Raw genomic sequence first — 21,645 nt, 5'->3', positions numbered from 1 at the left:
ATCAATTTATGTCACATTTTATCAATTAATGGCTACATTTATTTTTAATATTATTATTGCTACATTTATTTATTGAGTCATTTATCAATTAAATTAAATTAAATAGTATTTAGTATACAGACAATAATTCCATTTTTGTGTTTTTTGTTTAAATTTTTTTTTTCATAAAAATCATTATGTAAACAAACTGACATTTAAAGGGTTAGTATTCTGAAAATGAATGAATATTTGGTAGTTATGACTCAGTGAAAAAATATGATTTTATATATATATATAGTGTTTTATAGCAGTTTTAAGAAGGGGACATTTTTGTCCTCTAAGTTAACAAGTCGGAGGTTTTATTTATTTATTTATTTATTCATTCATTCATTCATTCATTTATTTAATCTGACATTGCACAAAAAATTAAAATGCATCAAAATCAATGTTGTTACTAATCATTGATATATCCCAGACTGTGGAGAAATAAAACCCCCCCTAGCATTTAGTTTACAGAAAACAACAACAGTTTCATTATGTAAACAAAAAGTAAAATTCTGAAAAAATGAATAAATGTTTGGTAGTCATGATCAGGACTGATGTTTGATAAAAAATGAACTCGGTGACAGAAAATTATAATATATAATTCTATGGCAGTTTTTTGACATCATAGCAACTTTTAATGTGTTTTTGAAATTCAAAAATTATATTGTGCATTTGTAACCTTTGTTTGCTCTTCTTCTTAGTTCCTCTTGTATAAACGACGTGGTGTTCTTGATGTTTTTATCATCAGAACTAAAGTGTGTTTTGTTCTTATTAAACAGGTGGAAGCTCTTTGAACAACTTGATTGAGCTGAAGACGATAAACATCAATCCCACAGACACCACAGTGCTTCTCCTCAGTGACTGTACTGAGGTTGGTAGACTACGACCCCGTCAGCTTCTAATAGTGTTTATTACCTTTAAAACTAGTGTTGTAATAACGAATGATGTCATCCCCATACCCCTCCTCAGTATCACAGATACATCGAGGTTGCCATCAAGCAGTGCCGCAGCTCTGGTATCGACTGCAAGATTCACGGGCTCTGCATCGTTGGACGCATCAGAGCGGAGGACGAAGACCTGGCCACGGTCCCTTTCCTGGCTTCTGACAACGAGGAAGAGGAGGATGACAAGACTGCAACCGGGAGGTACGACGGGTCAGGGAACTAATGGTTCTGTGTTGGGTGGTCAAACGCTTGTTGGCAGGAGGTTTCTACCAATGCATGCCGATCAGTTTGATAAGTGAACCAGTAAATTGAGGATGTAGAGATCCTGTGTGTCTGCTGTCGTATCTTAATCCAGGACCTCACTGCGTGCTCTTCTTCTGTCCTCTCTAGTCTGGCCCGGAAGAAGTCCTCAGGACTGGAGTCTGCAGCCACCATCAGGACCAAAGTGTTCGTCTGGGGGCTGAATGACAAGGACCAGCTGGGAGGACTCAAGGGCTCCAAGGTGCTGCTTGTGTATATTGACCCAAAATTAGTTAATAGCTAAACTAGCCTGTGGTTTGCATGATGCCTCAAATCTTCTCTTTAAAGCTCTAACAAAGGTAGTTTGAGCTTTGAATTGAAAGGTGTTTTCCTCGCTACTTTCCACCAGTGATCCCAGGCAAATGCTCTGTCTTGTCATTATATAACATTACTGTTTGATAAGCACATTTGAGGATGTATACTTGTATAACCAGCAGTCTAGAGAGACTCTACAGCCGGTGGGAGAAGCTGCTGCGTCTCTAATCTCTTCTGTTTGTGTCCTTCACAGATCAAAGTTCCCTCCTTCTCTGAAACTCTCTCTGCTCTCAACGTGGTCCAAGTGGCCGGTGGCTCCAAAAGCCTCTTTGCAGGTGGGGGATAAATGTTTTTAATATAACATATATGTTGTTATATAGCATGTATGTTGTATGTTGTATGTAACTGTTGTGTCCCTGTTGCAGTGACGGTGGAGGGGAAGATCTACGCCTGTGGGGAGGCCACTAACGGCCGGTTGGGTCTGGGCCTGTCCAGCGGGACCATCCCGATCCCCCGTCAGATCACTGCGCTCAGTAACTACGTGGTGAAGAAGGTCGCCGTGCATTCTGGGGGGCGCCACGCCATGGCCCTGACTGTGGACGGGAAGGTCTTCTCCTGGGGAGAGGGGGACGACGGCAAGCTGGGACACTTCAGCAGAATGTATGTTGTCTCTGCACAGATCCTGCTCACATCTTAGAGAGAAATAGTTCAAAGTTCTGTTTAACGTCTCCGTGATGCAGCGTTACGGACGACTTTCTAATGATGATTTTTGTTTTTCCGTCTCAGGAACTGTGACAAGCCTCGGCTGATTGAGGCGCTAAAGACCAAGCGTATCCGTGACATCGCCTGTGGCAGCTCTCACAGCGCGGCGATCACCTCCAGCGGGGAGCTGTACAGCTGGGGTTTGGGGGAATACGGCCGCCTCGGACACGGAGACAACACGACTCAGCTGAGGCCTAAACTGGTACGTCTGTCTCTCTAGTTGGCAGTTAATTTAATAGTTGACAACTAATCAATTAATCGTTGCAGCTCTTCCGATCGCCAGTTGGCACAAGCCTACCAATAACTTCCTGTTACCATGTGAAGAGCTTGTTTTGCTGCTATGACTCCACGTATACTGTGAACTGTGTAACTATATTCTCTTCACTCCTTCTTGCTGTGACTGTGTCGTGTAGGTGAAAGTGCTTCTGGGACATCGTGTTATCCAGGTGGCTTGTGGGAGCCGGGACGCTCAAACTCTCGCCCTCACTGATGAAGGTTTGTCTGTTAATGTACTTCCACTAGTAGCACTGGAGGTTTATGTTCTGAGGAGTCCCAGTGTTGTTTCATTTGTCTCAGACAGATGTGTTTCACTCTCTAGTTCTAATAATGTATGTTTTAATGTGTGTCAGGGTTGGTGTTCTCCTGGGGTGACGGGGATTTTGGGAAGCTGGGTCGCGGAGGCAGCGAAGGCTGCAACATCCCCCAGAACATCGAGAGGCTCAATGGGCAGGGCGTCTGCCAGATCGAGTGTGGAGCTCAGTTCTCTTTGGCTCTCACTAAGTCTGGAGTCGTGTGGACCTGGTGAGATGGACGAATGACACGACGACCGATCATTAATCATTAGTCCTTTTTGTTTCCCAGTGAGTGATCATGGTTTGTGTTTCCTAACAGGGGCAAAGGAGACTACTTCCGGCTGGGCCACGGCACCGACGTGCATGTGAGGAAGCCCCAGATGGTGGAGGGACTGAGGGGCAAAAAGATTGTCCATGTTGCTGTTGGAGCGCTGCACTGTTTGGCTGTTACAGAAACAGGACAGGTTGGTACTGAGTCTTATAAGGAAGCAGATTTACCTCCGTGGCTCTGGTCCAGATGTGTGAGTTTTTATTTATTTATTTATCTACTCTCACTCTTCCTTTGACCTTTGCTGTTAAACTGCCAATTTCGACCAGATCTTACAAACTACACCTTTAAAGAGGTTGTTAAGATTGGAGCGATGCTTTACTTTTTCCTTTTTTTTCAAGGTTCCTTCACATATCAGCAGTTTATCTAAAAGTATGGACAATTAAGTAGTTGTTTTTTTATTTTAGAGCAGCTCAAAGAATCATTTAAAGTACCTAAACCACTGACCAAAGTGAGATCCCGTCATGGGTGTTGTGTTTCTCCGTCAGGTGTTTGCGTGGGGCGACAACGACCACGGTCAGCAGGGGAACGGCACCACCACAGTTAACAGGAAGCCCACCCTGGTTCAGGGTCTGGAGGGACAGAAGATCACTCGAGTGGCGTGTGGCTCCTCCCACAGCGTGGCCTGGACCACCGTGGACGTGACCACGCCCTCGGTTCATGAGCCGGTCCTCTTTCAGACTGCCAGGGACTCCCTCGGAGCGTCCTATCTAGGTAATCCTCCCTTTCCTCGCAGCCTCATAACACAACCCACCTACCCAGTCTTTGTCAGTCCTGCTCAGCAACTACTTCAACTTTTTCTCTTAAATGTTTATCAGATTGTCCACATGGGGGCGCTGTTCTGTCGTTGTCAGACCAGGGTCTGAATCAAGCTGATAAAAGTGAAATTTTGGACTCAAGTGATGGGATTGTTTTACTCTATTATTTGCATTTGATCTGAACATTTGATCTGAACATTTGATCGGATGCTGCACCACTTTTAATCAGATTGTTTTTGTTATATGTTGTGGATGCAAACAACAAAATGAAAGCTGACATTAAGGTTGTTTTCATTCACATTCCATGTTCCTGCATTGTCTGCACTTGACATTGTGGTGCTAAATTATCATTCTTTTGCTTCTGTCTCAGCCAATTTCATATTATTTTATCCCTAATATGAATATATTATTATATCATATATATTAACAGATGATTTTTACGCTCTTAGTTTCATTTCATTCATTAGATCCAACGTGCATCAGTAAATATATGTCGTAGTAAATGTCGTCGCAGTGAGACAAAATCGAATGTGTTTTTTAGATGAAACAGGCGACACACGGAACGTCAGGCTGCAGAGTGTGTTTACTGCTGTGACCGCCAGCAGTCCTCGTCGCATGTCCTGATGTCTTTTCATACGTCAGCGGACTAATTTGCCTAATATTCACAGGTCTTTAGACCGCGGTGGAAACGCAGACAGCAACGGACTGAAGGAACCATATGTTCCTTGAAAAGTAGTTTGGTGAATCTGTGTGATAATGTCTGGAGCCGGTTTCAGGATGCTTGACGTGTGTCCTTGTTTTGGTGTCGTACGCTGCAGGCGTCCAGTCAGACAGCGACTCGTCGTCAGCAGTGAACAACAAGATGAGCGGGCAGAGCAGCGTGAAGCCGAATCGACCCTCCCTGGCAAAGATCCTCCTCAGTCTGGACGGAAACTTGGCCAAACAGCAGGCTCTGTCTCACGTGCTGTCGGCGCTCCAGATCATGTATGCCAGGTATGTTTGAATCCTGGTGGGTCAGAAGCCTCTGATGCTACAGCGACACGACCAGTTCAGGTCTGGCTGAGGACCTTCGTCTCAAATCATCCCCCTCTCGCGCTACACTCTCAGCCGTACACCGGTGTAATAGGGCCATTGTAGGTAAAAAAAAAAATAATAATTACGTTGCTAAGGGAGGGGGGTAATATTCAGAGAAAAACATACATTTATGAGAAAAAAAATTTAATAATCTCTGAGATTATAAAGTCATAAATATACGAGAAAAAAATCACAAATTTACAAGAAAATAAAAAGAAAAAATTGAGTTTTTTTTGTCTAGGAACCACATCGCTAATAATTATGGAGGGGGGTAATATTCTGAGAAAAAAACTTGAATATTCTGACATTATAAAGTCATAAATCTGAAAGAAAAACCTAAAATTCTTTTGCAATTGGATTTATTAATAAGGAAATACTCGTGATTTTAGCCCGGAATCAATGACGTGATGTATTCACAAAGATGTCTGAAAATTACATTCTCATAAAAAGTGTTTACAAATACATAAATTAAACAAGAAGTCAGTTAAAGTGTGACTGATTTAGGTGCTTTGGGACGTTAACGGTTAACGTTTAAATTGTTGAGCCAGGATCACTATTAAACATCCTAACTGCTGCGTTTACAATCAGATGAGTGACGTCTGAACAGAATGAGATGAAAGTGCGTTTGACCTCTAAATGATGGAACCATCAGTCGGTGTTACTGTTGACGGGACACGTTGTGTTGTGTTGTTTCTCCAGGGACGCCGTGGTCGGAGCTCTGATGCCAGCCAGCATGATCCTGCCAGCAGAGTGTCCTGCCAGCTCACCCGTCCCCCTGTCAGACTCCTCTTCCTCATCCAGCGTGAGTGATGAAGAAGGTCCTCCTGTCCTGCCTGAAAGCGAGGAGCGAGTCAGCCCGAACCCCTGGCAAGACAAGAAGGGAGAGGTGAGGACCACAAACACCAGCCCTGTTTTCAGTGAGGGTGTTCTCGTGCTGTTTGGCTCTTTGTTTCCGTCATAGAAGCGCTGCCTCGACTGCATTTTGTGCTGATTTACTGTAAAACAGGAACCGGAGCAATGTGCAGTTTTTCACCAGGTGTGCAGATGCAGCCATCAGCAAACTATATTTGGGTCCAACGTGGAGACACCAGAAACTCTCAAAGGACTTTGATCAGAATCACAACTCCAAGTTTTCTACCACAACTTTCTCCATTTTCTTTCTGGGTCTTAAAGTTTGAATCCTTTTAGATTTCAGTCCTGAATACAGGCCATAATACATTCGTTATAGCGCTCTATTAAAATGATATAATAGTTTAAATAAAGTACTAGAATAAGCTCATACAAAACTGCATTTATTGCTACCATACACTCTGCTTTGAGGTTGCGGATGCCACCACACCAAATTCCACTCTGAAATTTAACGCTTTAAAAATGTATTCAAATATACATATATTTAAATAGTTACTTTCTGCAATATTTATCAGTCACTTTCCCAGAATTTCTGAGATAAAAGAGGTAAATTAACCAAAAAGAAATCATACATTTGCGAGATTATAAAGTTGTTAATCTATGAGAGAAATTGGAAAAATAGTGTTTTTTTCACCGAATATTCCTCCCCTCCCTCGGCTCCGTAATTATTATTTTTTACCTGTAATCACACCTAATACGCCGTCATAGTAATGCACTTTATTTAGACATTTAGAAAATTGAATTGTGTGACCACGGTGCTACCAAGTGTGTCATGTGTGTGTGTGTGTGTTATGTGTGTGTGTGTGTGAGTAGGCTCCGTCATCAGAAGATGCCGTCACCCCGTCATCAGCGATGACTCCCTCCGCCTCTGGAGCCTCGTCGCGTCCGTTCATCCCCGTCACCGATGACCCCGGAGCAGCCAGCATCATCGCTGAGACCATGACCAAGACTAAAGAGGTCCGTCTGTCTAACAACACAACTAACATGAACGCCAGCAGCCTCCTGTACCTAACACCTCATGTTCTCCCGTTCACGTCTAGGACTCTGAGAACACAAGTAAAGTGGTCGGTCCAGAGCCTCAGTACCTGGATGAGTTCACCAGTCTGCTCATTCCCGATGACACCCGTGTGATGGTGGACCTGCTCAAACTGGCGGTGTCCTGTCGCTCTGGGGAGAAGGGCAAGGAGGTTCTGTCTGCTGTGCTGTCTGGCATGGGTACCGCTTATCCTCAGGTGATTTACTGGACTCTGATTCCACGTAGGCCTCCTCCTGATTCACAGGATGTTGGTTAACATTCAACGTCTCTGGTGCGTTGCAGGTTGCTGATATGCTGCTGGAGTTGTGTGTCACCGAGTTAGAGGACGTCGCCACGGACTCTCAGAGCGGCCGTCTGTCCTCCCAGCCCGTCGTTGTAGAGAGCAGCCATCCGTACACGGACGACACCTCCACCAGCGGCACCGTGAAGATCCCAGGTATTCTTTATTTTACGCTTGAGTTCCACTTATTGGGCAGGGTTCACAAACGGTGCTTGAAGTGCTTGAATTTTGAGGGAAAACCCTGAAAATAGCCCCTTTATATCAAATTGCTTTAAAAGTCCTTGAAATTGGTGGATGTCACTGAGGTAGTCAAACAACTCCACAGTGGCAAAGCCCCGGGGATTGAAACAAAAGATCTGATAAATGTCGGACAAAAAAAGTCCGAAAAAAAAGTCTTAAACAAAAGATCTGAAAAATGTCCGAAAAAAGATCTGAAAAAAGTCTAGAAATGCTGAAGCCCTTGGGTTTGGAGGGGCTGTCTCAAAGCGAGAGCTGTGTTCGGGTTCTCGGCAGTAAGTGGGACTCATTTCCGGTGGGGGTTGGCCTCTGCCAGGGCTGCGCTTTGTCACCAATCCTGTCCGTGATATTCACGGATAAGCGGTTGAAGATGAGTGAATGAGTGAGTCCTTGAAATTCAAATGAACCACATAATGCTGTCTTATATTTTGACTCAACAAGTCATTATAATTAAATTGCTCAGAAGCAGAAATCACTCCGCTTTACGTCACCGTCTCGCACAAAGAGTGGCTGAGTGGGCGTTTCCATTTGAAACAAACAGAAAAGAATCCAGGTGGACCGGCCCTTTATACAGTTAACTCCTTGAAAATGAAAAAATTGTGCTTGAAAAAGTACTTTAAATTCTGTATGAACACTGATTGAAAGAGCCAGACGATGTTCAGGATGCTGCTGGAGATCATTGTGACTCGTCTCCTGGATGTAAACAACATCTCTTATTGTGTCTTGTAGGTGCTGAAGGTCTGAGGATAGAGTTTGACAGACAGTGTTCAACTGAGCGGCGCCACGACCCGTTAACCATCATGGATGGAGCCAATAGGATCGTCTCTGTCCGATCAGGTGATGAGAGGAAGACCCTAAAAAGATGAAGAGTCACTGAGTGTTTGCCGACGAATCAAACATTAACGCTGCGTGTGCGTTTCAGGTCGGGAGTGGTCCGACTGGTCCAGCGAGTTACGGATCCCAGGAGATGAACTCAAGTGGAAATTCACCAGTGACGGCTCCGTGAACGGCTGGGGATGGCGCTTCACCGTCTACCCCATCATGCCTGCTGCTGGTGAGACACATCACACACGAACAACCAGATGTTAAACTACACAGAGGGACCAGTAACTAACAGCCTCTGTACATTAATAAACCTCTCACACACTAATACATACACCAGTTGACAGGGTGTGTTTCTGAAATCCACTCACATTCGTGACACTGATCCTTTTCTCTCCTCAGGTCCCAAAGACCTGCTGTCTGACCGCTGCATCCTGTCCTGCCCCTCCATGGACCTGGTCACCTGTCTGCTGGACTTCAGGCTCAACTTTGCCTCCAACAGGAGCATCGTGCCTCGCCTCGCCGCCTCCCTCGCTGCTTGTGCCCAGCTTAGCGCACTAGGTACAATACTAGATCGTCCTCATCCACCATGTAATGGCTTTATTATAGACAAACAAATACATATATATTCATGTTGTTTGATTGTGTTCCAGCTGCTGGACACAGGATGTGGGCTCTGCAGAGACTACGGAAGCTCCTGACCACCGAGTACGGTCAGTCCATCAACATCAACAGGCTGCTGGGTGACAGCGAGGGCGAGGCTCGCTCTATGGTGAGCACACTGTGATCCCAGCGATCAAAGATACTCGTTAACAGCTTAACTGAAAGATTTATTCATCAAACACTGTGATAATAAATGGAACCCCTATTTAGTAAAATGAGGCCTATCTTTTTAATATTTTTAATAATGATGTAATTGAGTGATGATGTGTTTTCTCTCAGAGTTTCACAGGCAGTGCTCTGGCTGCTCTCGTGAAGGGGCTCCCAGAGGCTCTGCAGAGGCAGTACGAGTACGAGGACCCCATCGTCAGGGGAGGAAAGCAGCTGCTTCACAGTCCGTTCTTCAAGGTACGCTCACACTGTTTCCATCTCCACAGCGCTGCAGACGGGTCTGGCTATGTGATCATTAGGGAATCTAATGTTAACATTTTCTCCAGGTCTTGGTTGCTCTTGCCTGCGACCTGGAGCTCGATACCTTACCCTGCTGTGCTGAGACCCATAAGTGGGCCTGGTTCCGCCGGTACTGCACCGCCTCCAGAGTCGCTGTGGCTCTGGACAAGAGAACCTCTCAGCCGAGACCCTTCCTGGATGAGGTGAGCGTGCAGGTTTCTTCATCACGCGTTGAGAATGTTCTTAATCCTCCTCTAAACCTTATTATTTTTAACCCTTTTGAAGGTCACAAAGAAGATCCGTGAGCTTATGGCCGATCACGAGAGCATGAACGGCCTCCACGAGAGCCACGACCTGTTCAAGCGCGAGCACGACGAGCAGCTCGTTCAGTGGATGAACCGGCGGCCGGACGACTGGACCCTCTCCGCCGGGGGGAGCGGCACCATCTACGGCTGGGGTCACAACCACAGGGGTCAGCTGGGGGGCATCGAGGGGGCGAAGGTCAAAGTGCCCACTCCCACCGAAGCCCTCGCCACCCTGCGGCCGGTGCAGCTCATCGGCGGGGAGCAGACTCTGTTTGCCGTCACCGCTGATGGAAAGGTCCGTCTCTCCTTTTTAATCACTCGCTACGGTTTTCATCAACGACATCAGAATACTAATATATATATATATCTCGTCTTGATCCTGTAGCTGTACGCAACAGGATACGGAGCCGGGGGCAGGCTGGGTATCGGAGGCACGGAGTCGGTGTCCACGCCGACGCTGCTGGAGTCCATCCAACACGTCTTCATCAGGAAAGTGGCGGTGAACTCTGGAGGGAAGCACTGCCTGGCGCTGTCCTCAGAGGGAGAGGTCTACTCTTGGGGGGAGGCGGAGGACGGAAAACTCGGTCACGGGAACAGAAGGTTCGGACTGAATCACTCCTTCAGTTTACACTTCACAACACACACAATAGAAATCAAAAATACCGGGAGAATTGCAGATCCAGCTTTTGATTTCAATGATTGAAATTGAAAGCTCATTTTGATCAATTTTTGATTTAGAATGGGAAACGTGACTCCTCTAGTTTTCTATAGTAACAGTGACTCCTCTAGTTTTCTATAATAACAGTGACTCCTCTAGTTTTCTATAATAACAGTGACTCCTCTAGTTTTCTATAGTAACAGTGACTCCTCTAGTTTTCTATAGTAACAGTGACTCCTCTAGTTTTCTATAATAACAGTGACTCCTCTAGTTTTCTATAGTAACAGTGACTCCTCTAGTTTTCTATAATAACAGTGACTCCTCTAGTTTTCTATAGTAACAGTGACTCCTCTAGTTTTCTATAATAACAGTGACTCCTCTAGTTTTCTATAGTAACAGTGACTCCTCTAGTTTTCTATAGTAACAGTGACTCCTCTAGTTTTCTATAATAACAGTGACTCCTCTAGTTTTCTATAGTAACAGTGACTCCTCTTGACTTCAGCCCCTGTGACCGTCCTCGTGTGATCGAGTCCCTGAGGGGGGTGGAGGTGGTGGATATCGCCGCCGGAGGGGCCCACAGCGCCTGCATCACTGCCAGCGGAGAGCTCTTCACCTGGGGCAAAGGTCGCTACGGACGACTGGGTCACGGAGACAGCGAGGATCAGCTCAAACCAAAGCTGGTCAGTCGCTCAGTTTCTCACACATCTCAGATCATACCGTGCCGTTATAATGAACTGTCCCTTTGAGGTTTGTCATTAAACTGAAGAGGCTGGGAACGATAAGTGTCGACCTGAAGTGTTTCAGCGACATGACGGTGTTTGGACAGGAATTAAGCTGTTCACTCTGCCTCACTGCGACGAGGTTTTCCCAGACGGTCACGGCGAGGTGAAGCTGATGTCTGCGTCTGTGTGGTTTTATCCAGGTGGATGCACTGCAGGGTCACAGGGTCATCGACGTAGCCTGCGGCAGCGGGGACGCCCAGACGCTGTGTCTAACAGACGATGACATGGTCTGGTCCTGGGGAGACGGAGACTACGGCAAATTGGGTCGCGGAGGCAGCGACGGCTGCAAAATCCCCATGAAGGTGAGGCAATTTACTCAGCGGGGAGCAACCGGAGGTCGGCAGAGACATCACTTTATACTCGTGTCTTCTTCCCTCCAGTTATTTTATACAGGAAGAGACTGATGAACGCTACGAGCTCAGCAACAGAGAGTTCTGTTCCTTGTTTAAGATCAGGAGTCACAGCTTCTACGTTCAAGTAGAGATGCAAAGAAGAAGAAAACATTAATTGCCAACTATTTTGATAATCGATTTATTGCTCTGAGTGACGCACAGGAGAGTGAACGTGTATATGTCATATGCTTGTTATGCAAATGTTAGTTTACCTGTCCAATATGAATATAAAAACCCAGCAGTAGAAGTCAATCCCAGACCATTAAGAGCAATCTATCTTATCTTCTATCTTAACATCGACTCTAAAAGGTACAGGGATCCAGTGGACTGGAGCTAAAACCAGGATAACGTGTCTTCCTAGTTTTCACAGCTCTGAATAAGTTTAAATTTCAGAAGAGCAGTAAAACACCAGTAACCTCCCTCATCAAGATGATATCCTCTCGGCACAGTGTTTGCTCACTGTGGTGGATGAATGGCTCAATCTCAGAGCTCTGAAGTGTTTCTCATAACGCTCCGTCACATGATTGATGAATTCATTTCTTGTTTTCAGATCGACTCTCTGACGGGCCTCGGGGTGGTCAAAGTGGAGTGTGGCTCTCAGTTTTCTGTGGCTCTGACTAAGTCTGGAGCTGTGTACACCTGGTAGGTACATTAACCTGTCCTGTTGTTGCTGTTACAGGTGAGATGGATCCGCTGTGTGTATATAACGTATCGTGTGGTTCTCAGGGGGAAAGGGGACTATCACCGTCTGGGCCACGGCTCTGACGACCACGTCCGGCGACCCCGACAGGTTCAGGGGCTGCAAGGGAAGAAGGTCATCGCCATCGCCACGGGGTCGCTGCACTGTGTGTGCTGCACGGAGGATGGTAGGGTCGACCTTTTTACGCATCATCACGTGTTCCCCTCATGTGTCAGTTTATTATACAAGATCTCTCTCCAGTGACGCCGTTTACATGCACAAAATACTCTGCCTTTATTACAAGAAAGACATTCATACTAAGGCTACATCCACTCCAGATCAGACGACGTGGTCAGTGTTCATTTCGTTAACTAAAACTCTGACGAAATATGTTCATCAATGACCTTTTTTTCCATGACTATAGATTTTACAGACATTTTTCAGATCTTTTTTTTCAGACTTTCTTTTCAGACATTTTTCAAATCTTTTTTTTCAGACTTTCTTTTAGATCTTTTTTTTCGGACATTTTTCAGATCTTTTTTTTCAGACATTTTTCAGATCTTTTTTTTCTGAAATATTTTTAGATCTTTTTTTTCAGACATTTTTTAGATCCTTTTTTTCAGACTTTTTTTTTTCGGACATTTTTCAGATCTTTTTTTCGGACATTTTTTCAGATCTTTTTTTTCGGACATTTTTTCAGACTTTTATTCAGAAATTTTTCAGAAATATTTTCCAGACATTTTTTAGATCTTTTTTTTCAGACTTTTTTTTCAGACTTTTTTCAGGACTTTTTTTTCAGACTTTTTTTTCGGAAATTTTTCAGACTTTTTTTTCAGACTTTTTTTTAGATCTTTTTTTTCGGAAATTTTTCAGATCTTTTTTTTTCAGATCTTTTTTTTCAGACCTTTTTTGTCTGACATTTTTCAGATCTTAAATTTTGTTTAAAAACATGGAAACTTTACCAAAATGTATTTATTTTTGTCACCTTCCACCGTCTCCTCCCCTCTCTGTCTCTCTCTCTGCGGCGGCGGCGGCGGTGCTCAGTCCGTCTCTGACCTCCTTGTATCAGTCCTGACAGTTGTGCTACTATGATGCATAAAGTTGACAGTTTGCTGGTCGGGTTCAGCGGGTTGATTAACGCACGTGTTTGCATGTATGTATGTTTGTGACAGAGAGGGGGGAAGAGAAGGTGGAAGGTGACAAAATAAATAGATTTTGCTAAAGTTTTATTGTTTAAACTACATATTAGTCTCATCTTTTTCATCAACGATATTGCATGTTTGATATTGTCATGTTAGTGTTTAAAGACGTCGGTGCCGTCTCGTCATCGTCCCGTCTTAGTCGTGGCAAAAAAAGTTTGTTGACAAACATATTTCGTCATAGTTTTAGTTAAGGAAATGAACACTGGTAAAAACCCTGATTGAGACTCATATAGTGAATGTGCGTTATACATGTATCTAAAGAATGCTCCTAAAACCTGAATAATATCAGCAGATCACACAGTTCTTCATCCTCATTAGTATTCTGTATAGTGGTGGAATATCAGTGGGCATGTAAACATGTAAAGTCCGTCTGCAGCTCCACAGAAAGGCTTTATTGTTGTGTTTGGCTCAGGAGAAGTGTACACATGGGGGGACAACGACGAGGGCCAACTTGGAGACGGGACCACCAACGCCATCCAGAGGCCACGGCTGGTGGCGGCGCTGCAGGGCAAGAAGATCAACAGGGTGGCCTGTGGTTCTGCTCACACTCTCGCCTGGTCCACCAGCAAGCCCACCAACGCCGGCAAACTGCCCGCTCAGGTACTGAACTGAACTGACACTGTCATCCTTTAGATACTGGACTTAGTACTTGTTCCAGTAGATGGCAGTAAAAGATTTACAGTCAGAAGCATCATTAAAGCAAAGCAGACTTTTTCATGCTGTCAGTCTGAGACCGTCTGAGACCGTCTGTGTGATGTGTTGAAGGTTCCCATGGAGTACAACCACCTGCAGGAGATCCCCATCATGGCTCTGAGGAACCGGCTGCTGCTGCTGCATCACATCTCCGAGCTCTTCTGCCCGTGCATCCCCATGTTCGACCTGGAGGGCCGACTGGGTCAGACGGGCCACGGACCCTCGGTGGGCTTCGACACACTCAGGGGCATCCTCATCTCCCAGGGCAAGGTGAGAGAGAGAGTAATAGATCTTAATGTTCATAAAACCTAATCTCTGCTCGGCACTAATATCTTTATATCACTATCTGGTGAACAGGAAGCAGCTTTCAGGAAGGTGGTTCAGGCCACGATGGTGAGGGACCGACAGCACGGACCTGTGGTGGAGCTCAACAGGATACAGGTACCGCAGGAAGTAGTGTTGTCAGGATACCAAAACTATGACTTTGATACGATACCCTGCTGAAATACCTCGATACCGATACTGAAAAGATACCACGGCAAAAACCTAAAACATCAGGTAAAGTAATGGAGTACTAGATGGCAGAACTCTAAACGGCGGCGTTTTGAGGCTGATGGATCCGCGCGTTACGCTCCGGAGGATTCCGCTCAGCCGGTCTGAGCCACTTGTCGGCTGCATCGGAAAGTAATAATGTTTTAATCTGGTGCTGATTATCATATAATGAATTCACACTTCACACGATCTGAATGCAGAAAACCGCTCGCTTCTCCAGTCTGCTGAATCTTCCTTTTAAGTAGCAATAAGCCCGCTGCAGGTGCACCTGGCTTTTAAAGGGAATGGGAGACGACACTCTGATTGGTTTGATTCCTGTTACGCCCAGAACACGATGACATCATTGTGCATAATAAGTAGCCATGTGCTTCTGTTTACAGCGTCTGTGCTCAGCCGGTCAGATTCACGGCCGTGATGGAACACGTCGTGGAAAGCAACAGAAAAATAAAAAATCAAACATGCTACACTTTCTGTCGGAACGTCATGAGGCGTCCCAGACGCGTCCCAGACGCGGCGTCTGTTGTCGTATATTATGACACACTACACAAGATAAAAAAACATTGATTTTCACACACGACACTCATTTATCGTTCCCGAGTCGACGCCCTACGACGGCCCCGTCAGGCTATAACCGGGCTGATATCATGTAGTCGTTCTTAAAGTAGCGGTACTAATAAACGGGGTATCGTACAGCAGGGTATACCGATACCCTTCCAGTATCGGTATACCTTGCAACACTAGTAGGAAATACAAATGCCTGCTCATAATCTGCTTTCTTCAAGTGTCCTACTGTACTTCCCTCCTCCTCCTCCTCCTCTCACTGTGAGGCTGTGATCCAGACGGCCTCCTGAGCTTCACATGTGATGTCTTTCATAAGGGGATTGTTCTGTGCTGTGTGGTTGTGTGATGTGTCTGCAGGGTTCCTGGACTGAGGTTTAGACTCTCGGTTCGGACCACTGCCTCACCCCCTACCCCCCCAGCACCTCCCCATGTAGAGCTGTCATATCCAGGAGCTCATGCCCATCAGTACTTCCTCTCCCTCTAGCAGGAAGTTATTAACCACAGAACAGAAACAAACCCTAATCTCTTCTTCTTCTTCTTCTTCTTCTTCTTCTTCTTCTTCTTCCTCTTCTTCCTCTTCTTCCTCTTCGCCCTGCAGGTGAAGCGTTCCCGTAGTAAAGGAGGCCTGGCGGGTCCCGACGGGACCAAGTCTGTGTTTGGTCAGATGTGTGCCAAGATGAGTTCGTTCAGCCCCGACAGCCTGCTGCTCCCTCACCGGGTGTGGAAGGTCAAGTTTGTGGGTATGTGTTAACGCTGTCATGTCCGCCTCTCCCAGACGTCTCAGATGGGTTATTCTTTATAAACAGAGCTGTGAGCGTTTCCTCAGCCTTCCTATGTCCTGTTTAAAAACTAGAGTAGCGAGAGCGTTCGTTCTTTGTGCCGCAGAAAGCTGAGGATTCTGTCAGTTATGACCTACTGCAGAGCTGAAAGGGTTAACTACTGTTGTTTGTGTGTTTTCCCTCTCAGGGGAGTCCGTGGACGACTGCGGCGGCGGCTACAGCGAGTCCATCGCCGAAATGTGCGAGGAGCTGCAGAACGCCCTGACCCCGCTGCTCATCGTCACCCCCAACGGCCGCGACGAGTCGGGCGCCAACCGGGACTGTTTCCTGCTCAACCCCGCGGCCAAGTCCCCTCTTCACATGAGCATGTTCCGCTTCCTAGGTATAATCCAGTTAATCTCCCCGTCAGGTCTTCTGGGCTGGTAATCCCTGATAAACTCAAACTCTGCATGTTCTATTTTAAAATGCTTCATGTTGCGTTTCCACTGATAAAACACCTGGCCACCGCCGCTGTCCAGCACGCTCCACTTATTACAGATAGTTCTGTGTTTTATTGTTGCTGCTGCAGAGTCAGAGTCAGAGTCAGAGTCAGAGTCAGAGTCAGTTTGTGGTTTTGATGTGTTTTAATGCTCTCGGCCTCGCTGTGTCTGCAGGAGTTCTCCTGGGCATCGCCATCCGGACCGGAAGCCCTCTTAGTCTGAATCTGGCAGAGCCGGTGTGGAAACAGCTGGCAGGCATGAACCTGACCATCGCTGACCTCAGTGAGGTACGTACGCCACCCCGCTGCTCTCTACACACTGATGATGATGATGATGATGATGATGAGAATCTAACTGTTCAAACAACGGGCCTCAGGCGGCTGGTTAGCTCAGTCGGTAGAGCGAGCGCCCATGTATGGCCAAGGCTCAGTCCTAGCAGCGGTGGACCCGGGTTCAAATCCGGCCTGTGGTCCTTTCCGCATGTCATTTCTCTCTCTCCCCCTTTCCAACACTCTATCCACTGTCCTATCAATAAATACTTAAAAAAATCACCCCAAAAAATAACTTTAAAAAAAACAAACAACGGGCCTCATGTTAGAACCACTCGTACATACAGAACTGTTCTGAAGGGATTTATCTGGTGTTTATCTGGGCGCCTTTCTCCAAGCTTTGTCTGAGTGGAGACCCAGAGTCTGAGACTTTGAAAACCTCCTGATCTAATCTCTCTAAAACATGCACCTACTCATGAACAGGTGGTTTTCCTCAGGTCAGTTTACAGGAGTTTGAGCCGTTCAGTTCACATTTCATGAGGCTGATTGTTTAGTGATGAGCATCTTAGTGTTGTACATTATTTTAAGTCCCGTGTTCTCTACTTGTTTAACTACCAGCTACAAGAAGGAATGTCTCTCTTAATAACAGACATTATATAATATCACAACCCCTCATGATCTGCATTATAACTTGGAGAACGAACCCGCTCCTATACATTCCTCCTCAGATTAGACCTTAAGCCCATCAGCTCAGCTCTACACCGAGAACCACTTCAGACTGTACCTGCTCTCTCCACAGAGCTGCAGATCTGAGTTCATCTCAGTAAGAGAAGTCACAATGACAGTGAGAACCACTTCAGACTGTACCTGCTCTCTCCACAGAGCCTCAGATCTGAGTTCATCTCAGTAAGAGAAGTCACAATCTGATCTTTTGTTGTCGGAGTCCACTCCTGCCCTCACGCTGTGATCATGAGCTCCTGAACCGTCACTGAGAGAATACTGCAGCGGGGGGGGTAGAAAGGCCTCTTTTTCCTTCACAGAGCTGCTCTTGTTTTGTGGTTTTTGCCCCTTGAGCTATCAGAAAGGTTAGAGATCCAGCATAGGACCGGAGAAGGAGCAGAGCTCACGGGAACAACTGTGACGTGAGCACGAGGGCAGAAATACGCACACAGAGAGATGAATGAATGAATGAATGAATGCACACACCAGGTGAACCTCTGGGTTTTTAATAAAGGGATAGTTCACATGTTTCTCCATAGTCAGTGTATTACTACAGTAGATGGAGTTAGTAGAAACAGACAGGAGTAGCAGCACGGGAGCAAAGCAATGTACTGCTGTGGACGGAGGCATCAGCTAAAAAAATCAATATCAGTTTAAGTGTACGCTATATTTAGAATATGTTCACTGCTTCACCTCGCTGTCTGACAGCCCTTTCTGACGGGGAACTGAAGCCGTTATCTACCCTCTCTTCAAAGCCACCAGACTCCATTCACAAAAACAGTCATTTTACCTCTCAGAACAGGAGTTGCTGGTCTAACGCTGCCTCTATTGGTTAGTTAGTTTGTGTTGTTGTGTGACCATAATAACACACTTACTGGATAGTTTATACTAAAGACTTTATGTAAAACTATTTAAAATGATTATTTTATTTAGGCCACCTTCTGTTTAAAGCCGGTGTTTCTGCACAGTGTCGGATCAAGCTACACTAATATTATTAGTATTATACTATCAGTAGAATTTGATTCCAGTGGCAGCTGCGTAGGATTATTTCTGACTCGTGTGATCCAAACATTTGAAATAAATCTAGTGTTGTAACTTCATTTATGGAAAATTCACATGTTTTTATCTGACTAAATATTCTGCTTCAGTCCATATTTGTTGGCGATTAGCCTTTCAAAAACAACATCTTCACTGCTCTCCTACTGCAGAGGCCTGCACCCTTTATTAACGTGAGGGTCTAACAGCACCATAAATTACATTTATTCTTAATTACTAATCTATTTTGGCTCCAACACTGTTATAGGAAGTTAAGACGTTACAAAGAAAATATTGTATATATTTAAATATACATAAAAATATTTATGTATATGCATTATGTGAATGGAGTCTGGTGGCTTTGAAGAGAGCGAAGATAACAGCTTCGACAGCGAGGTAAAGAGGTGAACATATTCTAAATATAGCGTACACTTAAACTGATATAGATTTGTAGAAGAACTTCATACAACCCCACTGAGAAACACCTGAACTGTCCCTTTAAGAGACATTAAATGGATGTAATATGAAGCGGTGATCTGTCTCCAGGTTGATAAGGACTTTATTCCCGGCTTGATGTACATCCGGGACAACGAGGCCACGGCGGAGGAGTTCGAGGCCATGACGCTGCCCTTCACTGTGCCCAACGCCAGCGGCCAGGACATCCAGCTCAGCTCCAAGTACTCCCACATCACCCTGGAGAACCGCGCCGAGTACGTCCGCCTGGCGATTAACTACAGGTGAGAAACACACGCTGAATACACAGAACGTACTCTATCGAAGTCGTGTTTGTGTTTAACTTCCTGTTTGGTTTCTTCAGGCTCCATGAGTTTGACGAGCAGGTCTCTGCTGTGCGTGAGGGAATGGCTCGAGTGGTTCCCGTTCCGTTGCTGTCGCTGTTCACCGGCTACGAGCTGGAGACGATGGTGAGTGAGCAGCTTCACGGTGGTGACGTCGCCTCTGTCCTCCTCCAGCTGCTGGTTGTAACGCTAAACGTCTCCTTTCCTCCTCCTCTCCTCCTCCCCTCCTCCCCTCCTCTCCTCCTCTCCTCATCTCCTCCTCTCCTCTCAGGTGTGTGGAAGCCCCGACATCCCGCTCCACCTGCTGAAGTCAGTGGCCACGTATAAAGGGGTGGAGCCCACGTCGTCGCTCATCCAGTGGTTCTGGGAGGTGATGGAGTCCTTCTCCAACACGGAGAGGTCTCTGTTCCTGAGGTTCGTCTGGGGGCGCACGCGTCTGCCGCGCACCATCGCTGACTTCCGGGGGCGGGACTTTGTGGTGCAGGTGAGTGGGAAAAATAAAAGTATTAAAAAGCACCGAATTCAGCTCCTTTTAAAGAAGCCGTGATCACACGGAGTGCGTTTTAGTAGGATTTTTCAGGCTTTTTTTTCAGACTTTTTTTGTCCGACATTTTTCAGGTCTTTTTTTTCAGACTTTTTTTTTCCCAACATTTTTCAGATATTTTTTTATTCAAATATTTATTTTCAGATATCTTTTTTTTCGGACATTTTTTGAGTTTTTTTTTTTTTCACTTTTTTGTCCGACATTTTTCAGATTTTTTTTTTCAGACTTTTTTTCAGATATTTTTTTCGGACGTTTTTTTAGACTTTATTTTTTTTTTTTTACATTTTTCAGACTTTTTTTGGTCAGACATTTTTCAGATATTTTTTTTTCAGGCTTTTTTTCAAATCTTTTTTTTCGGACATTTTTCTGACATGTTTTGTAGATTTTCCGTGCATGTAGCCCGTCGGAACAGCAAAGCCCCCCTAACGCAGACGTATAAATCCATCTTTCTCCCGACCTGATCCAGAGAAACTCAGAACGCCATGTTGTCTGTCCGTAGGTGCTGGATAAGTACAACCCTCCGGACCACTTCCTGCCAGAGTCCTACACGTGTTTCTTCCTGCTGAAGCTGCCCAGGTACTCGTGTAAACAGGTGCTGGAGGAGAAACTGAAATACGCCATTCACTTCTGCAAGTCCATCGACACCGACGACTACGCCCGCATCGCCCTGTCCGGGGAGCCCGCCGCCGACGACAGCAGCGAGGACTCCGACAACGAGGACGCCGACTCCTTCGCTTCGGACTCCACCCAGGACTACTTAACGGGACACTGATCCGGAGAGTCTCACCTTATTAATAAAAACACATATTCATGCAGGCATTCGACGAAGACACAAACGTCTGTGGGGGAAAAACGTGCAATGAGCTTTAAAAGCGTTATAAGCTAAAGAGAGGAAGTGCTCTAATTTAGTTTCTTTCAAATGAAGCGGGGTGATCGGCTGCACATGTAATTGTTGTGTTACATGAGAATTATGTATATTGTTACAGTTATCAAACAAACAGCACTGTGGTAGATCCCTCCCTCTGGTCCGTGTCTATTACCTCCCTAGTTTGTATATAGAAGTTGATGTACGACAGAACAGTAGTATTACTTTTTGTTTCTTGGTAACAGCCATGTTTCTTTATAAACCACATTTTTAACTTAAACAGTGTTTGTCACTCCGCTCACGCCAGTCCGAGCCCGCTGAAGGGTCATTTTAAGATTCACCCCCCCTCCACCATGTCTGTGCACTGTCTCCTTAAAGAATGTATATAATATGATTGTGCCATGTATTCACAGAAGGTCTCATTCCTGCATATTAAATGTTAATACATTTCTGTTAATAAATTTAAATGAAAAATGACTCGAGCCGTCGGATGGTTTTATTAAAATGACCAAGATGGTGTCGGCAGAAAACCAAGAGTGTGTTCCAATCCACGTACTTCCAGAAGTACACTTCAATGTAGTGCACTGTGTGCACTCTGTACTCACTTGAGTAGTGCGTAAATTTCAGCGGGGTAGGATCGTCTCAAATCGAATACTCTGCGGCGCACTGACCGGAAATGACGATCTCAACATTTGACCGCGGCTCGCTACCCGCCAAAACATCTTCTGAAAAAAATGAAAGCAGAGTGGAAATTACGTTTCCAACGTCGTCCCCTACGATGTGTCCTCCTGTTGGCTGAAAATGCATCGGTATTGTATTGTTTGTATTGTTTTATTCTGTTATCTACGTCTGTTTGAATAGTGGTCGTGGTCGTGGCTCCGCCCCTTCCGCTACGGAGCCAAGATGGCGACAGTTGAGTGTG

At 45.5% G+C, this 21,645-nt stretch overlaps 1 protein-coding gene across 5 annotated transcripts in view; it reads left to right on the top strand.

Moving 5' to 3' along the window:
- Positions 1 to 21,200, top strand: part of herc2 (HECT and RLD domain containing E3 ubiquitin protein ligase 2) — a 54,423-nt gene extending 33,223 nt beyond the window's left edge. For 4 of the 5 annotated variants that reach the window (XM_037771045.1, XM_037771044.1, XM_037771043.1 and 1 more), the window contains exons 54-90: positions 804 to 895; positions 994 to 1,169; positions 1,359 to 1,470; positions 1,777 to 1,858; positions 1,949 to 2,183; positions 2,310 to 2,487; positions 2,699 to 2,780; positions 2,915 to 3,086; positions 3,177 to 3,321; positions 3,674 to 3,899; positions 4,762 to 4,936; positions 5,717 to 5,903; positions 6,740 to 6,883; positions 6,967 to 7,158; positions 7,245 to 7,398; positions 8,209 to 8,316; positions 8,402 to 8,533; positions 8,704 to 8,862; positions 8,955 to 9,073; positions 9,244 to 9,369; positions 9,459 to 9,614; positions 9,697 to 10,011; positions 10,102 to 10,316; positions 10,877 to 11,054; positions 11,297 to 11,458; positions 12,099 to 12,190; positions 12,275 to 12,414; positions 13,842 to 14,029; positions 14,195 to 14,392; positions 14,480 to 14,563; positions 15,834 to 15,975; positions 16,202 to 16,396; positions 16,668 to 16,780; positions 19,064 to 19,254; positions 19,335 to 19,440; positions 19,586 to 19,798; positions 20,358 to 21,200. In XM_037771045.1, the coding sequence (XP_037626973.1) occupies positions 804 to 895; positions 994 to 1,169; positions 1,359 to 1,470; positions 1,777 to 1,858; positions 1,949 to 2,183; positions 2,310 to 2,487; positions 2,699 to 2,780; positions 2,915 to 3,086; positions 3,177 to 3,321; positions 3,674 to 3,899; positions 4,762 to 4,936; positions 5,717 to 5,903; positions 6,740 to 6,883; positions 6,967 to 7,158; positions 7,245 to 7,398; positions 8,209 to 8,316; positions 8,402 to 8,533; positions 8,704 to 8,862; positions 8,955 to 9,073; positions 9,244 to 9,369; positions 9,459 to 9,614; positions 9,697 to 10,011; positions 10,102 to 10,316; positions 10,877 to 11,054; positions 11,297 to 11,458; positions 12,099 to 12,190; positions 12,275 to 12,414; positions 13,842 to 14,029; positions 14,195 to 14,392; positions 14,480 to 14,563; positions 15,834 to 15,975; positions 16,202 to 16,396; positions 16,668 to 16,780; positions 19,064 to 19,254; positions 19,335 to 19,440; positions 19,586 to 19,798; positions 20,358 to 20,630 (5,957 nt within the window). In that variant the 3' untranslated portion in view covers positions 20,631 to 21,200. The remainder of the gene's footprint in view (positions 1 to 803; positions 896 to 993; positions 1,170 to 1,358; positions 1,471 to 1,776; positions 1,859 to 1,948; positions 2,184 to 2,309; positions 2,488 to 2,698; positions 2,781 to 2,914; positions 3,087 to 3,176; positions 3,322 to 3,673; positions 3,900 to 4,761; positions 4,937 to 5,716; positions 5,904 to 6,739; positions 6,884 to 6,966; positions 7,159 to 7,244; positions 7,399 to 8,208; positions 8,317 to 8,401; positions 8,534 to 8,703; positions 8,863 to 8,954; positions 9,074 to 9,243; positions 9,370 to 9,458; positions 9,615 to 9,696; positions 10,012 to 10,101; positions 10,317 to 10,876; positions 11,055 to 11,296; positions 11,459 to 12,098; positions 12,191 to 12,274; positions 12,415 to 13,841; positions 14,030 to 14,194; positions 14,393 to 14,479; positions 14,564 to 15,833; positions 15,976 to 16,201; positions 16,397 to 16,667; positions 16,781 to 19,063; positions 19,255 to 19,334; positions 19,441 to 19,585; positions 19,799 to 20,357) is intronic. The other variant, XM_037771042.1, reaches the window with a different exon arrangement.
- The last annotated feature ends 445 nt before the right edge of the window (positions 21,201 to 21,645 follow it).

This window comes from Sebastes umbrosus, chromosome 5, assembly GCF_015220745.1.
Source record: "Sebastes umbrosus isolate fSebUmb1 chromosome 5, fSebUmb1.pri, whole genome shotgun sequence".
NCBI classification, from domain to species: Eukaryota; Metazoa; Chordata; class Actinopteri; order Perciformes; family Sebastidae; genus Sebastes; species Sebastes umbrosus.
The sequence above is the reverse complement of the archived record's forward strand: the minus strand, read 5'-3'. Positions and strand labels throughout refer to the sequence as shown.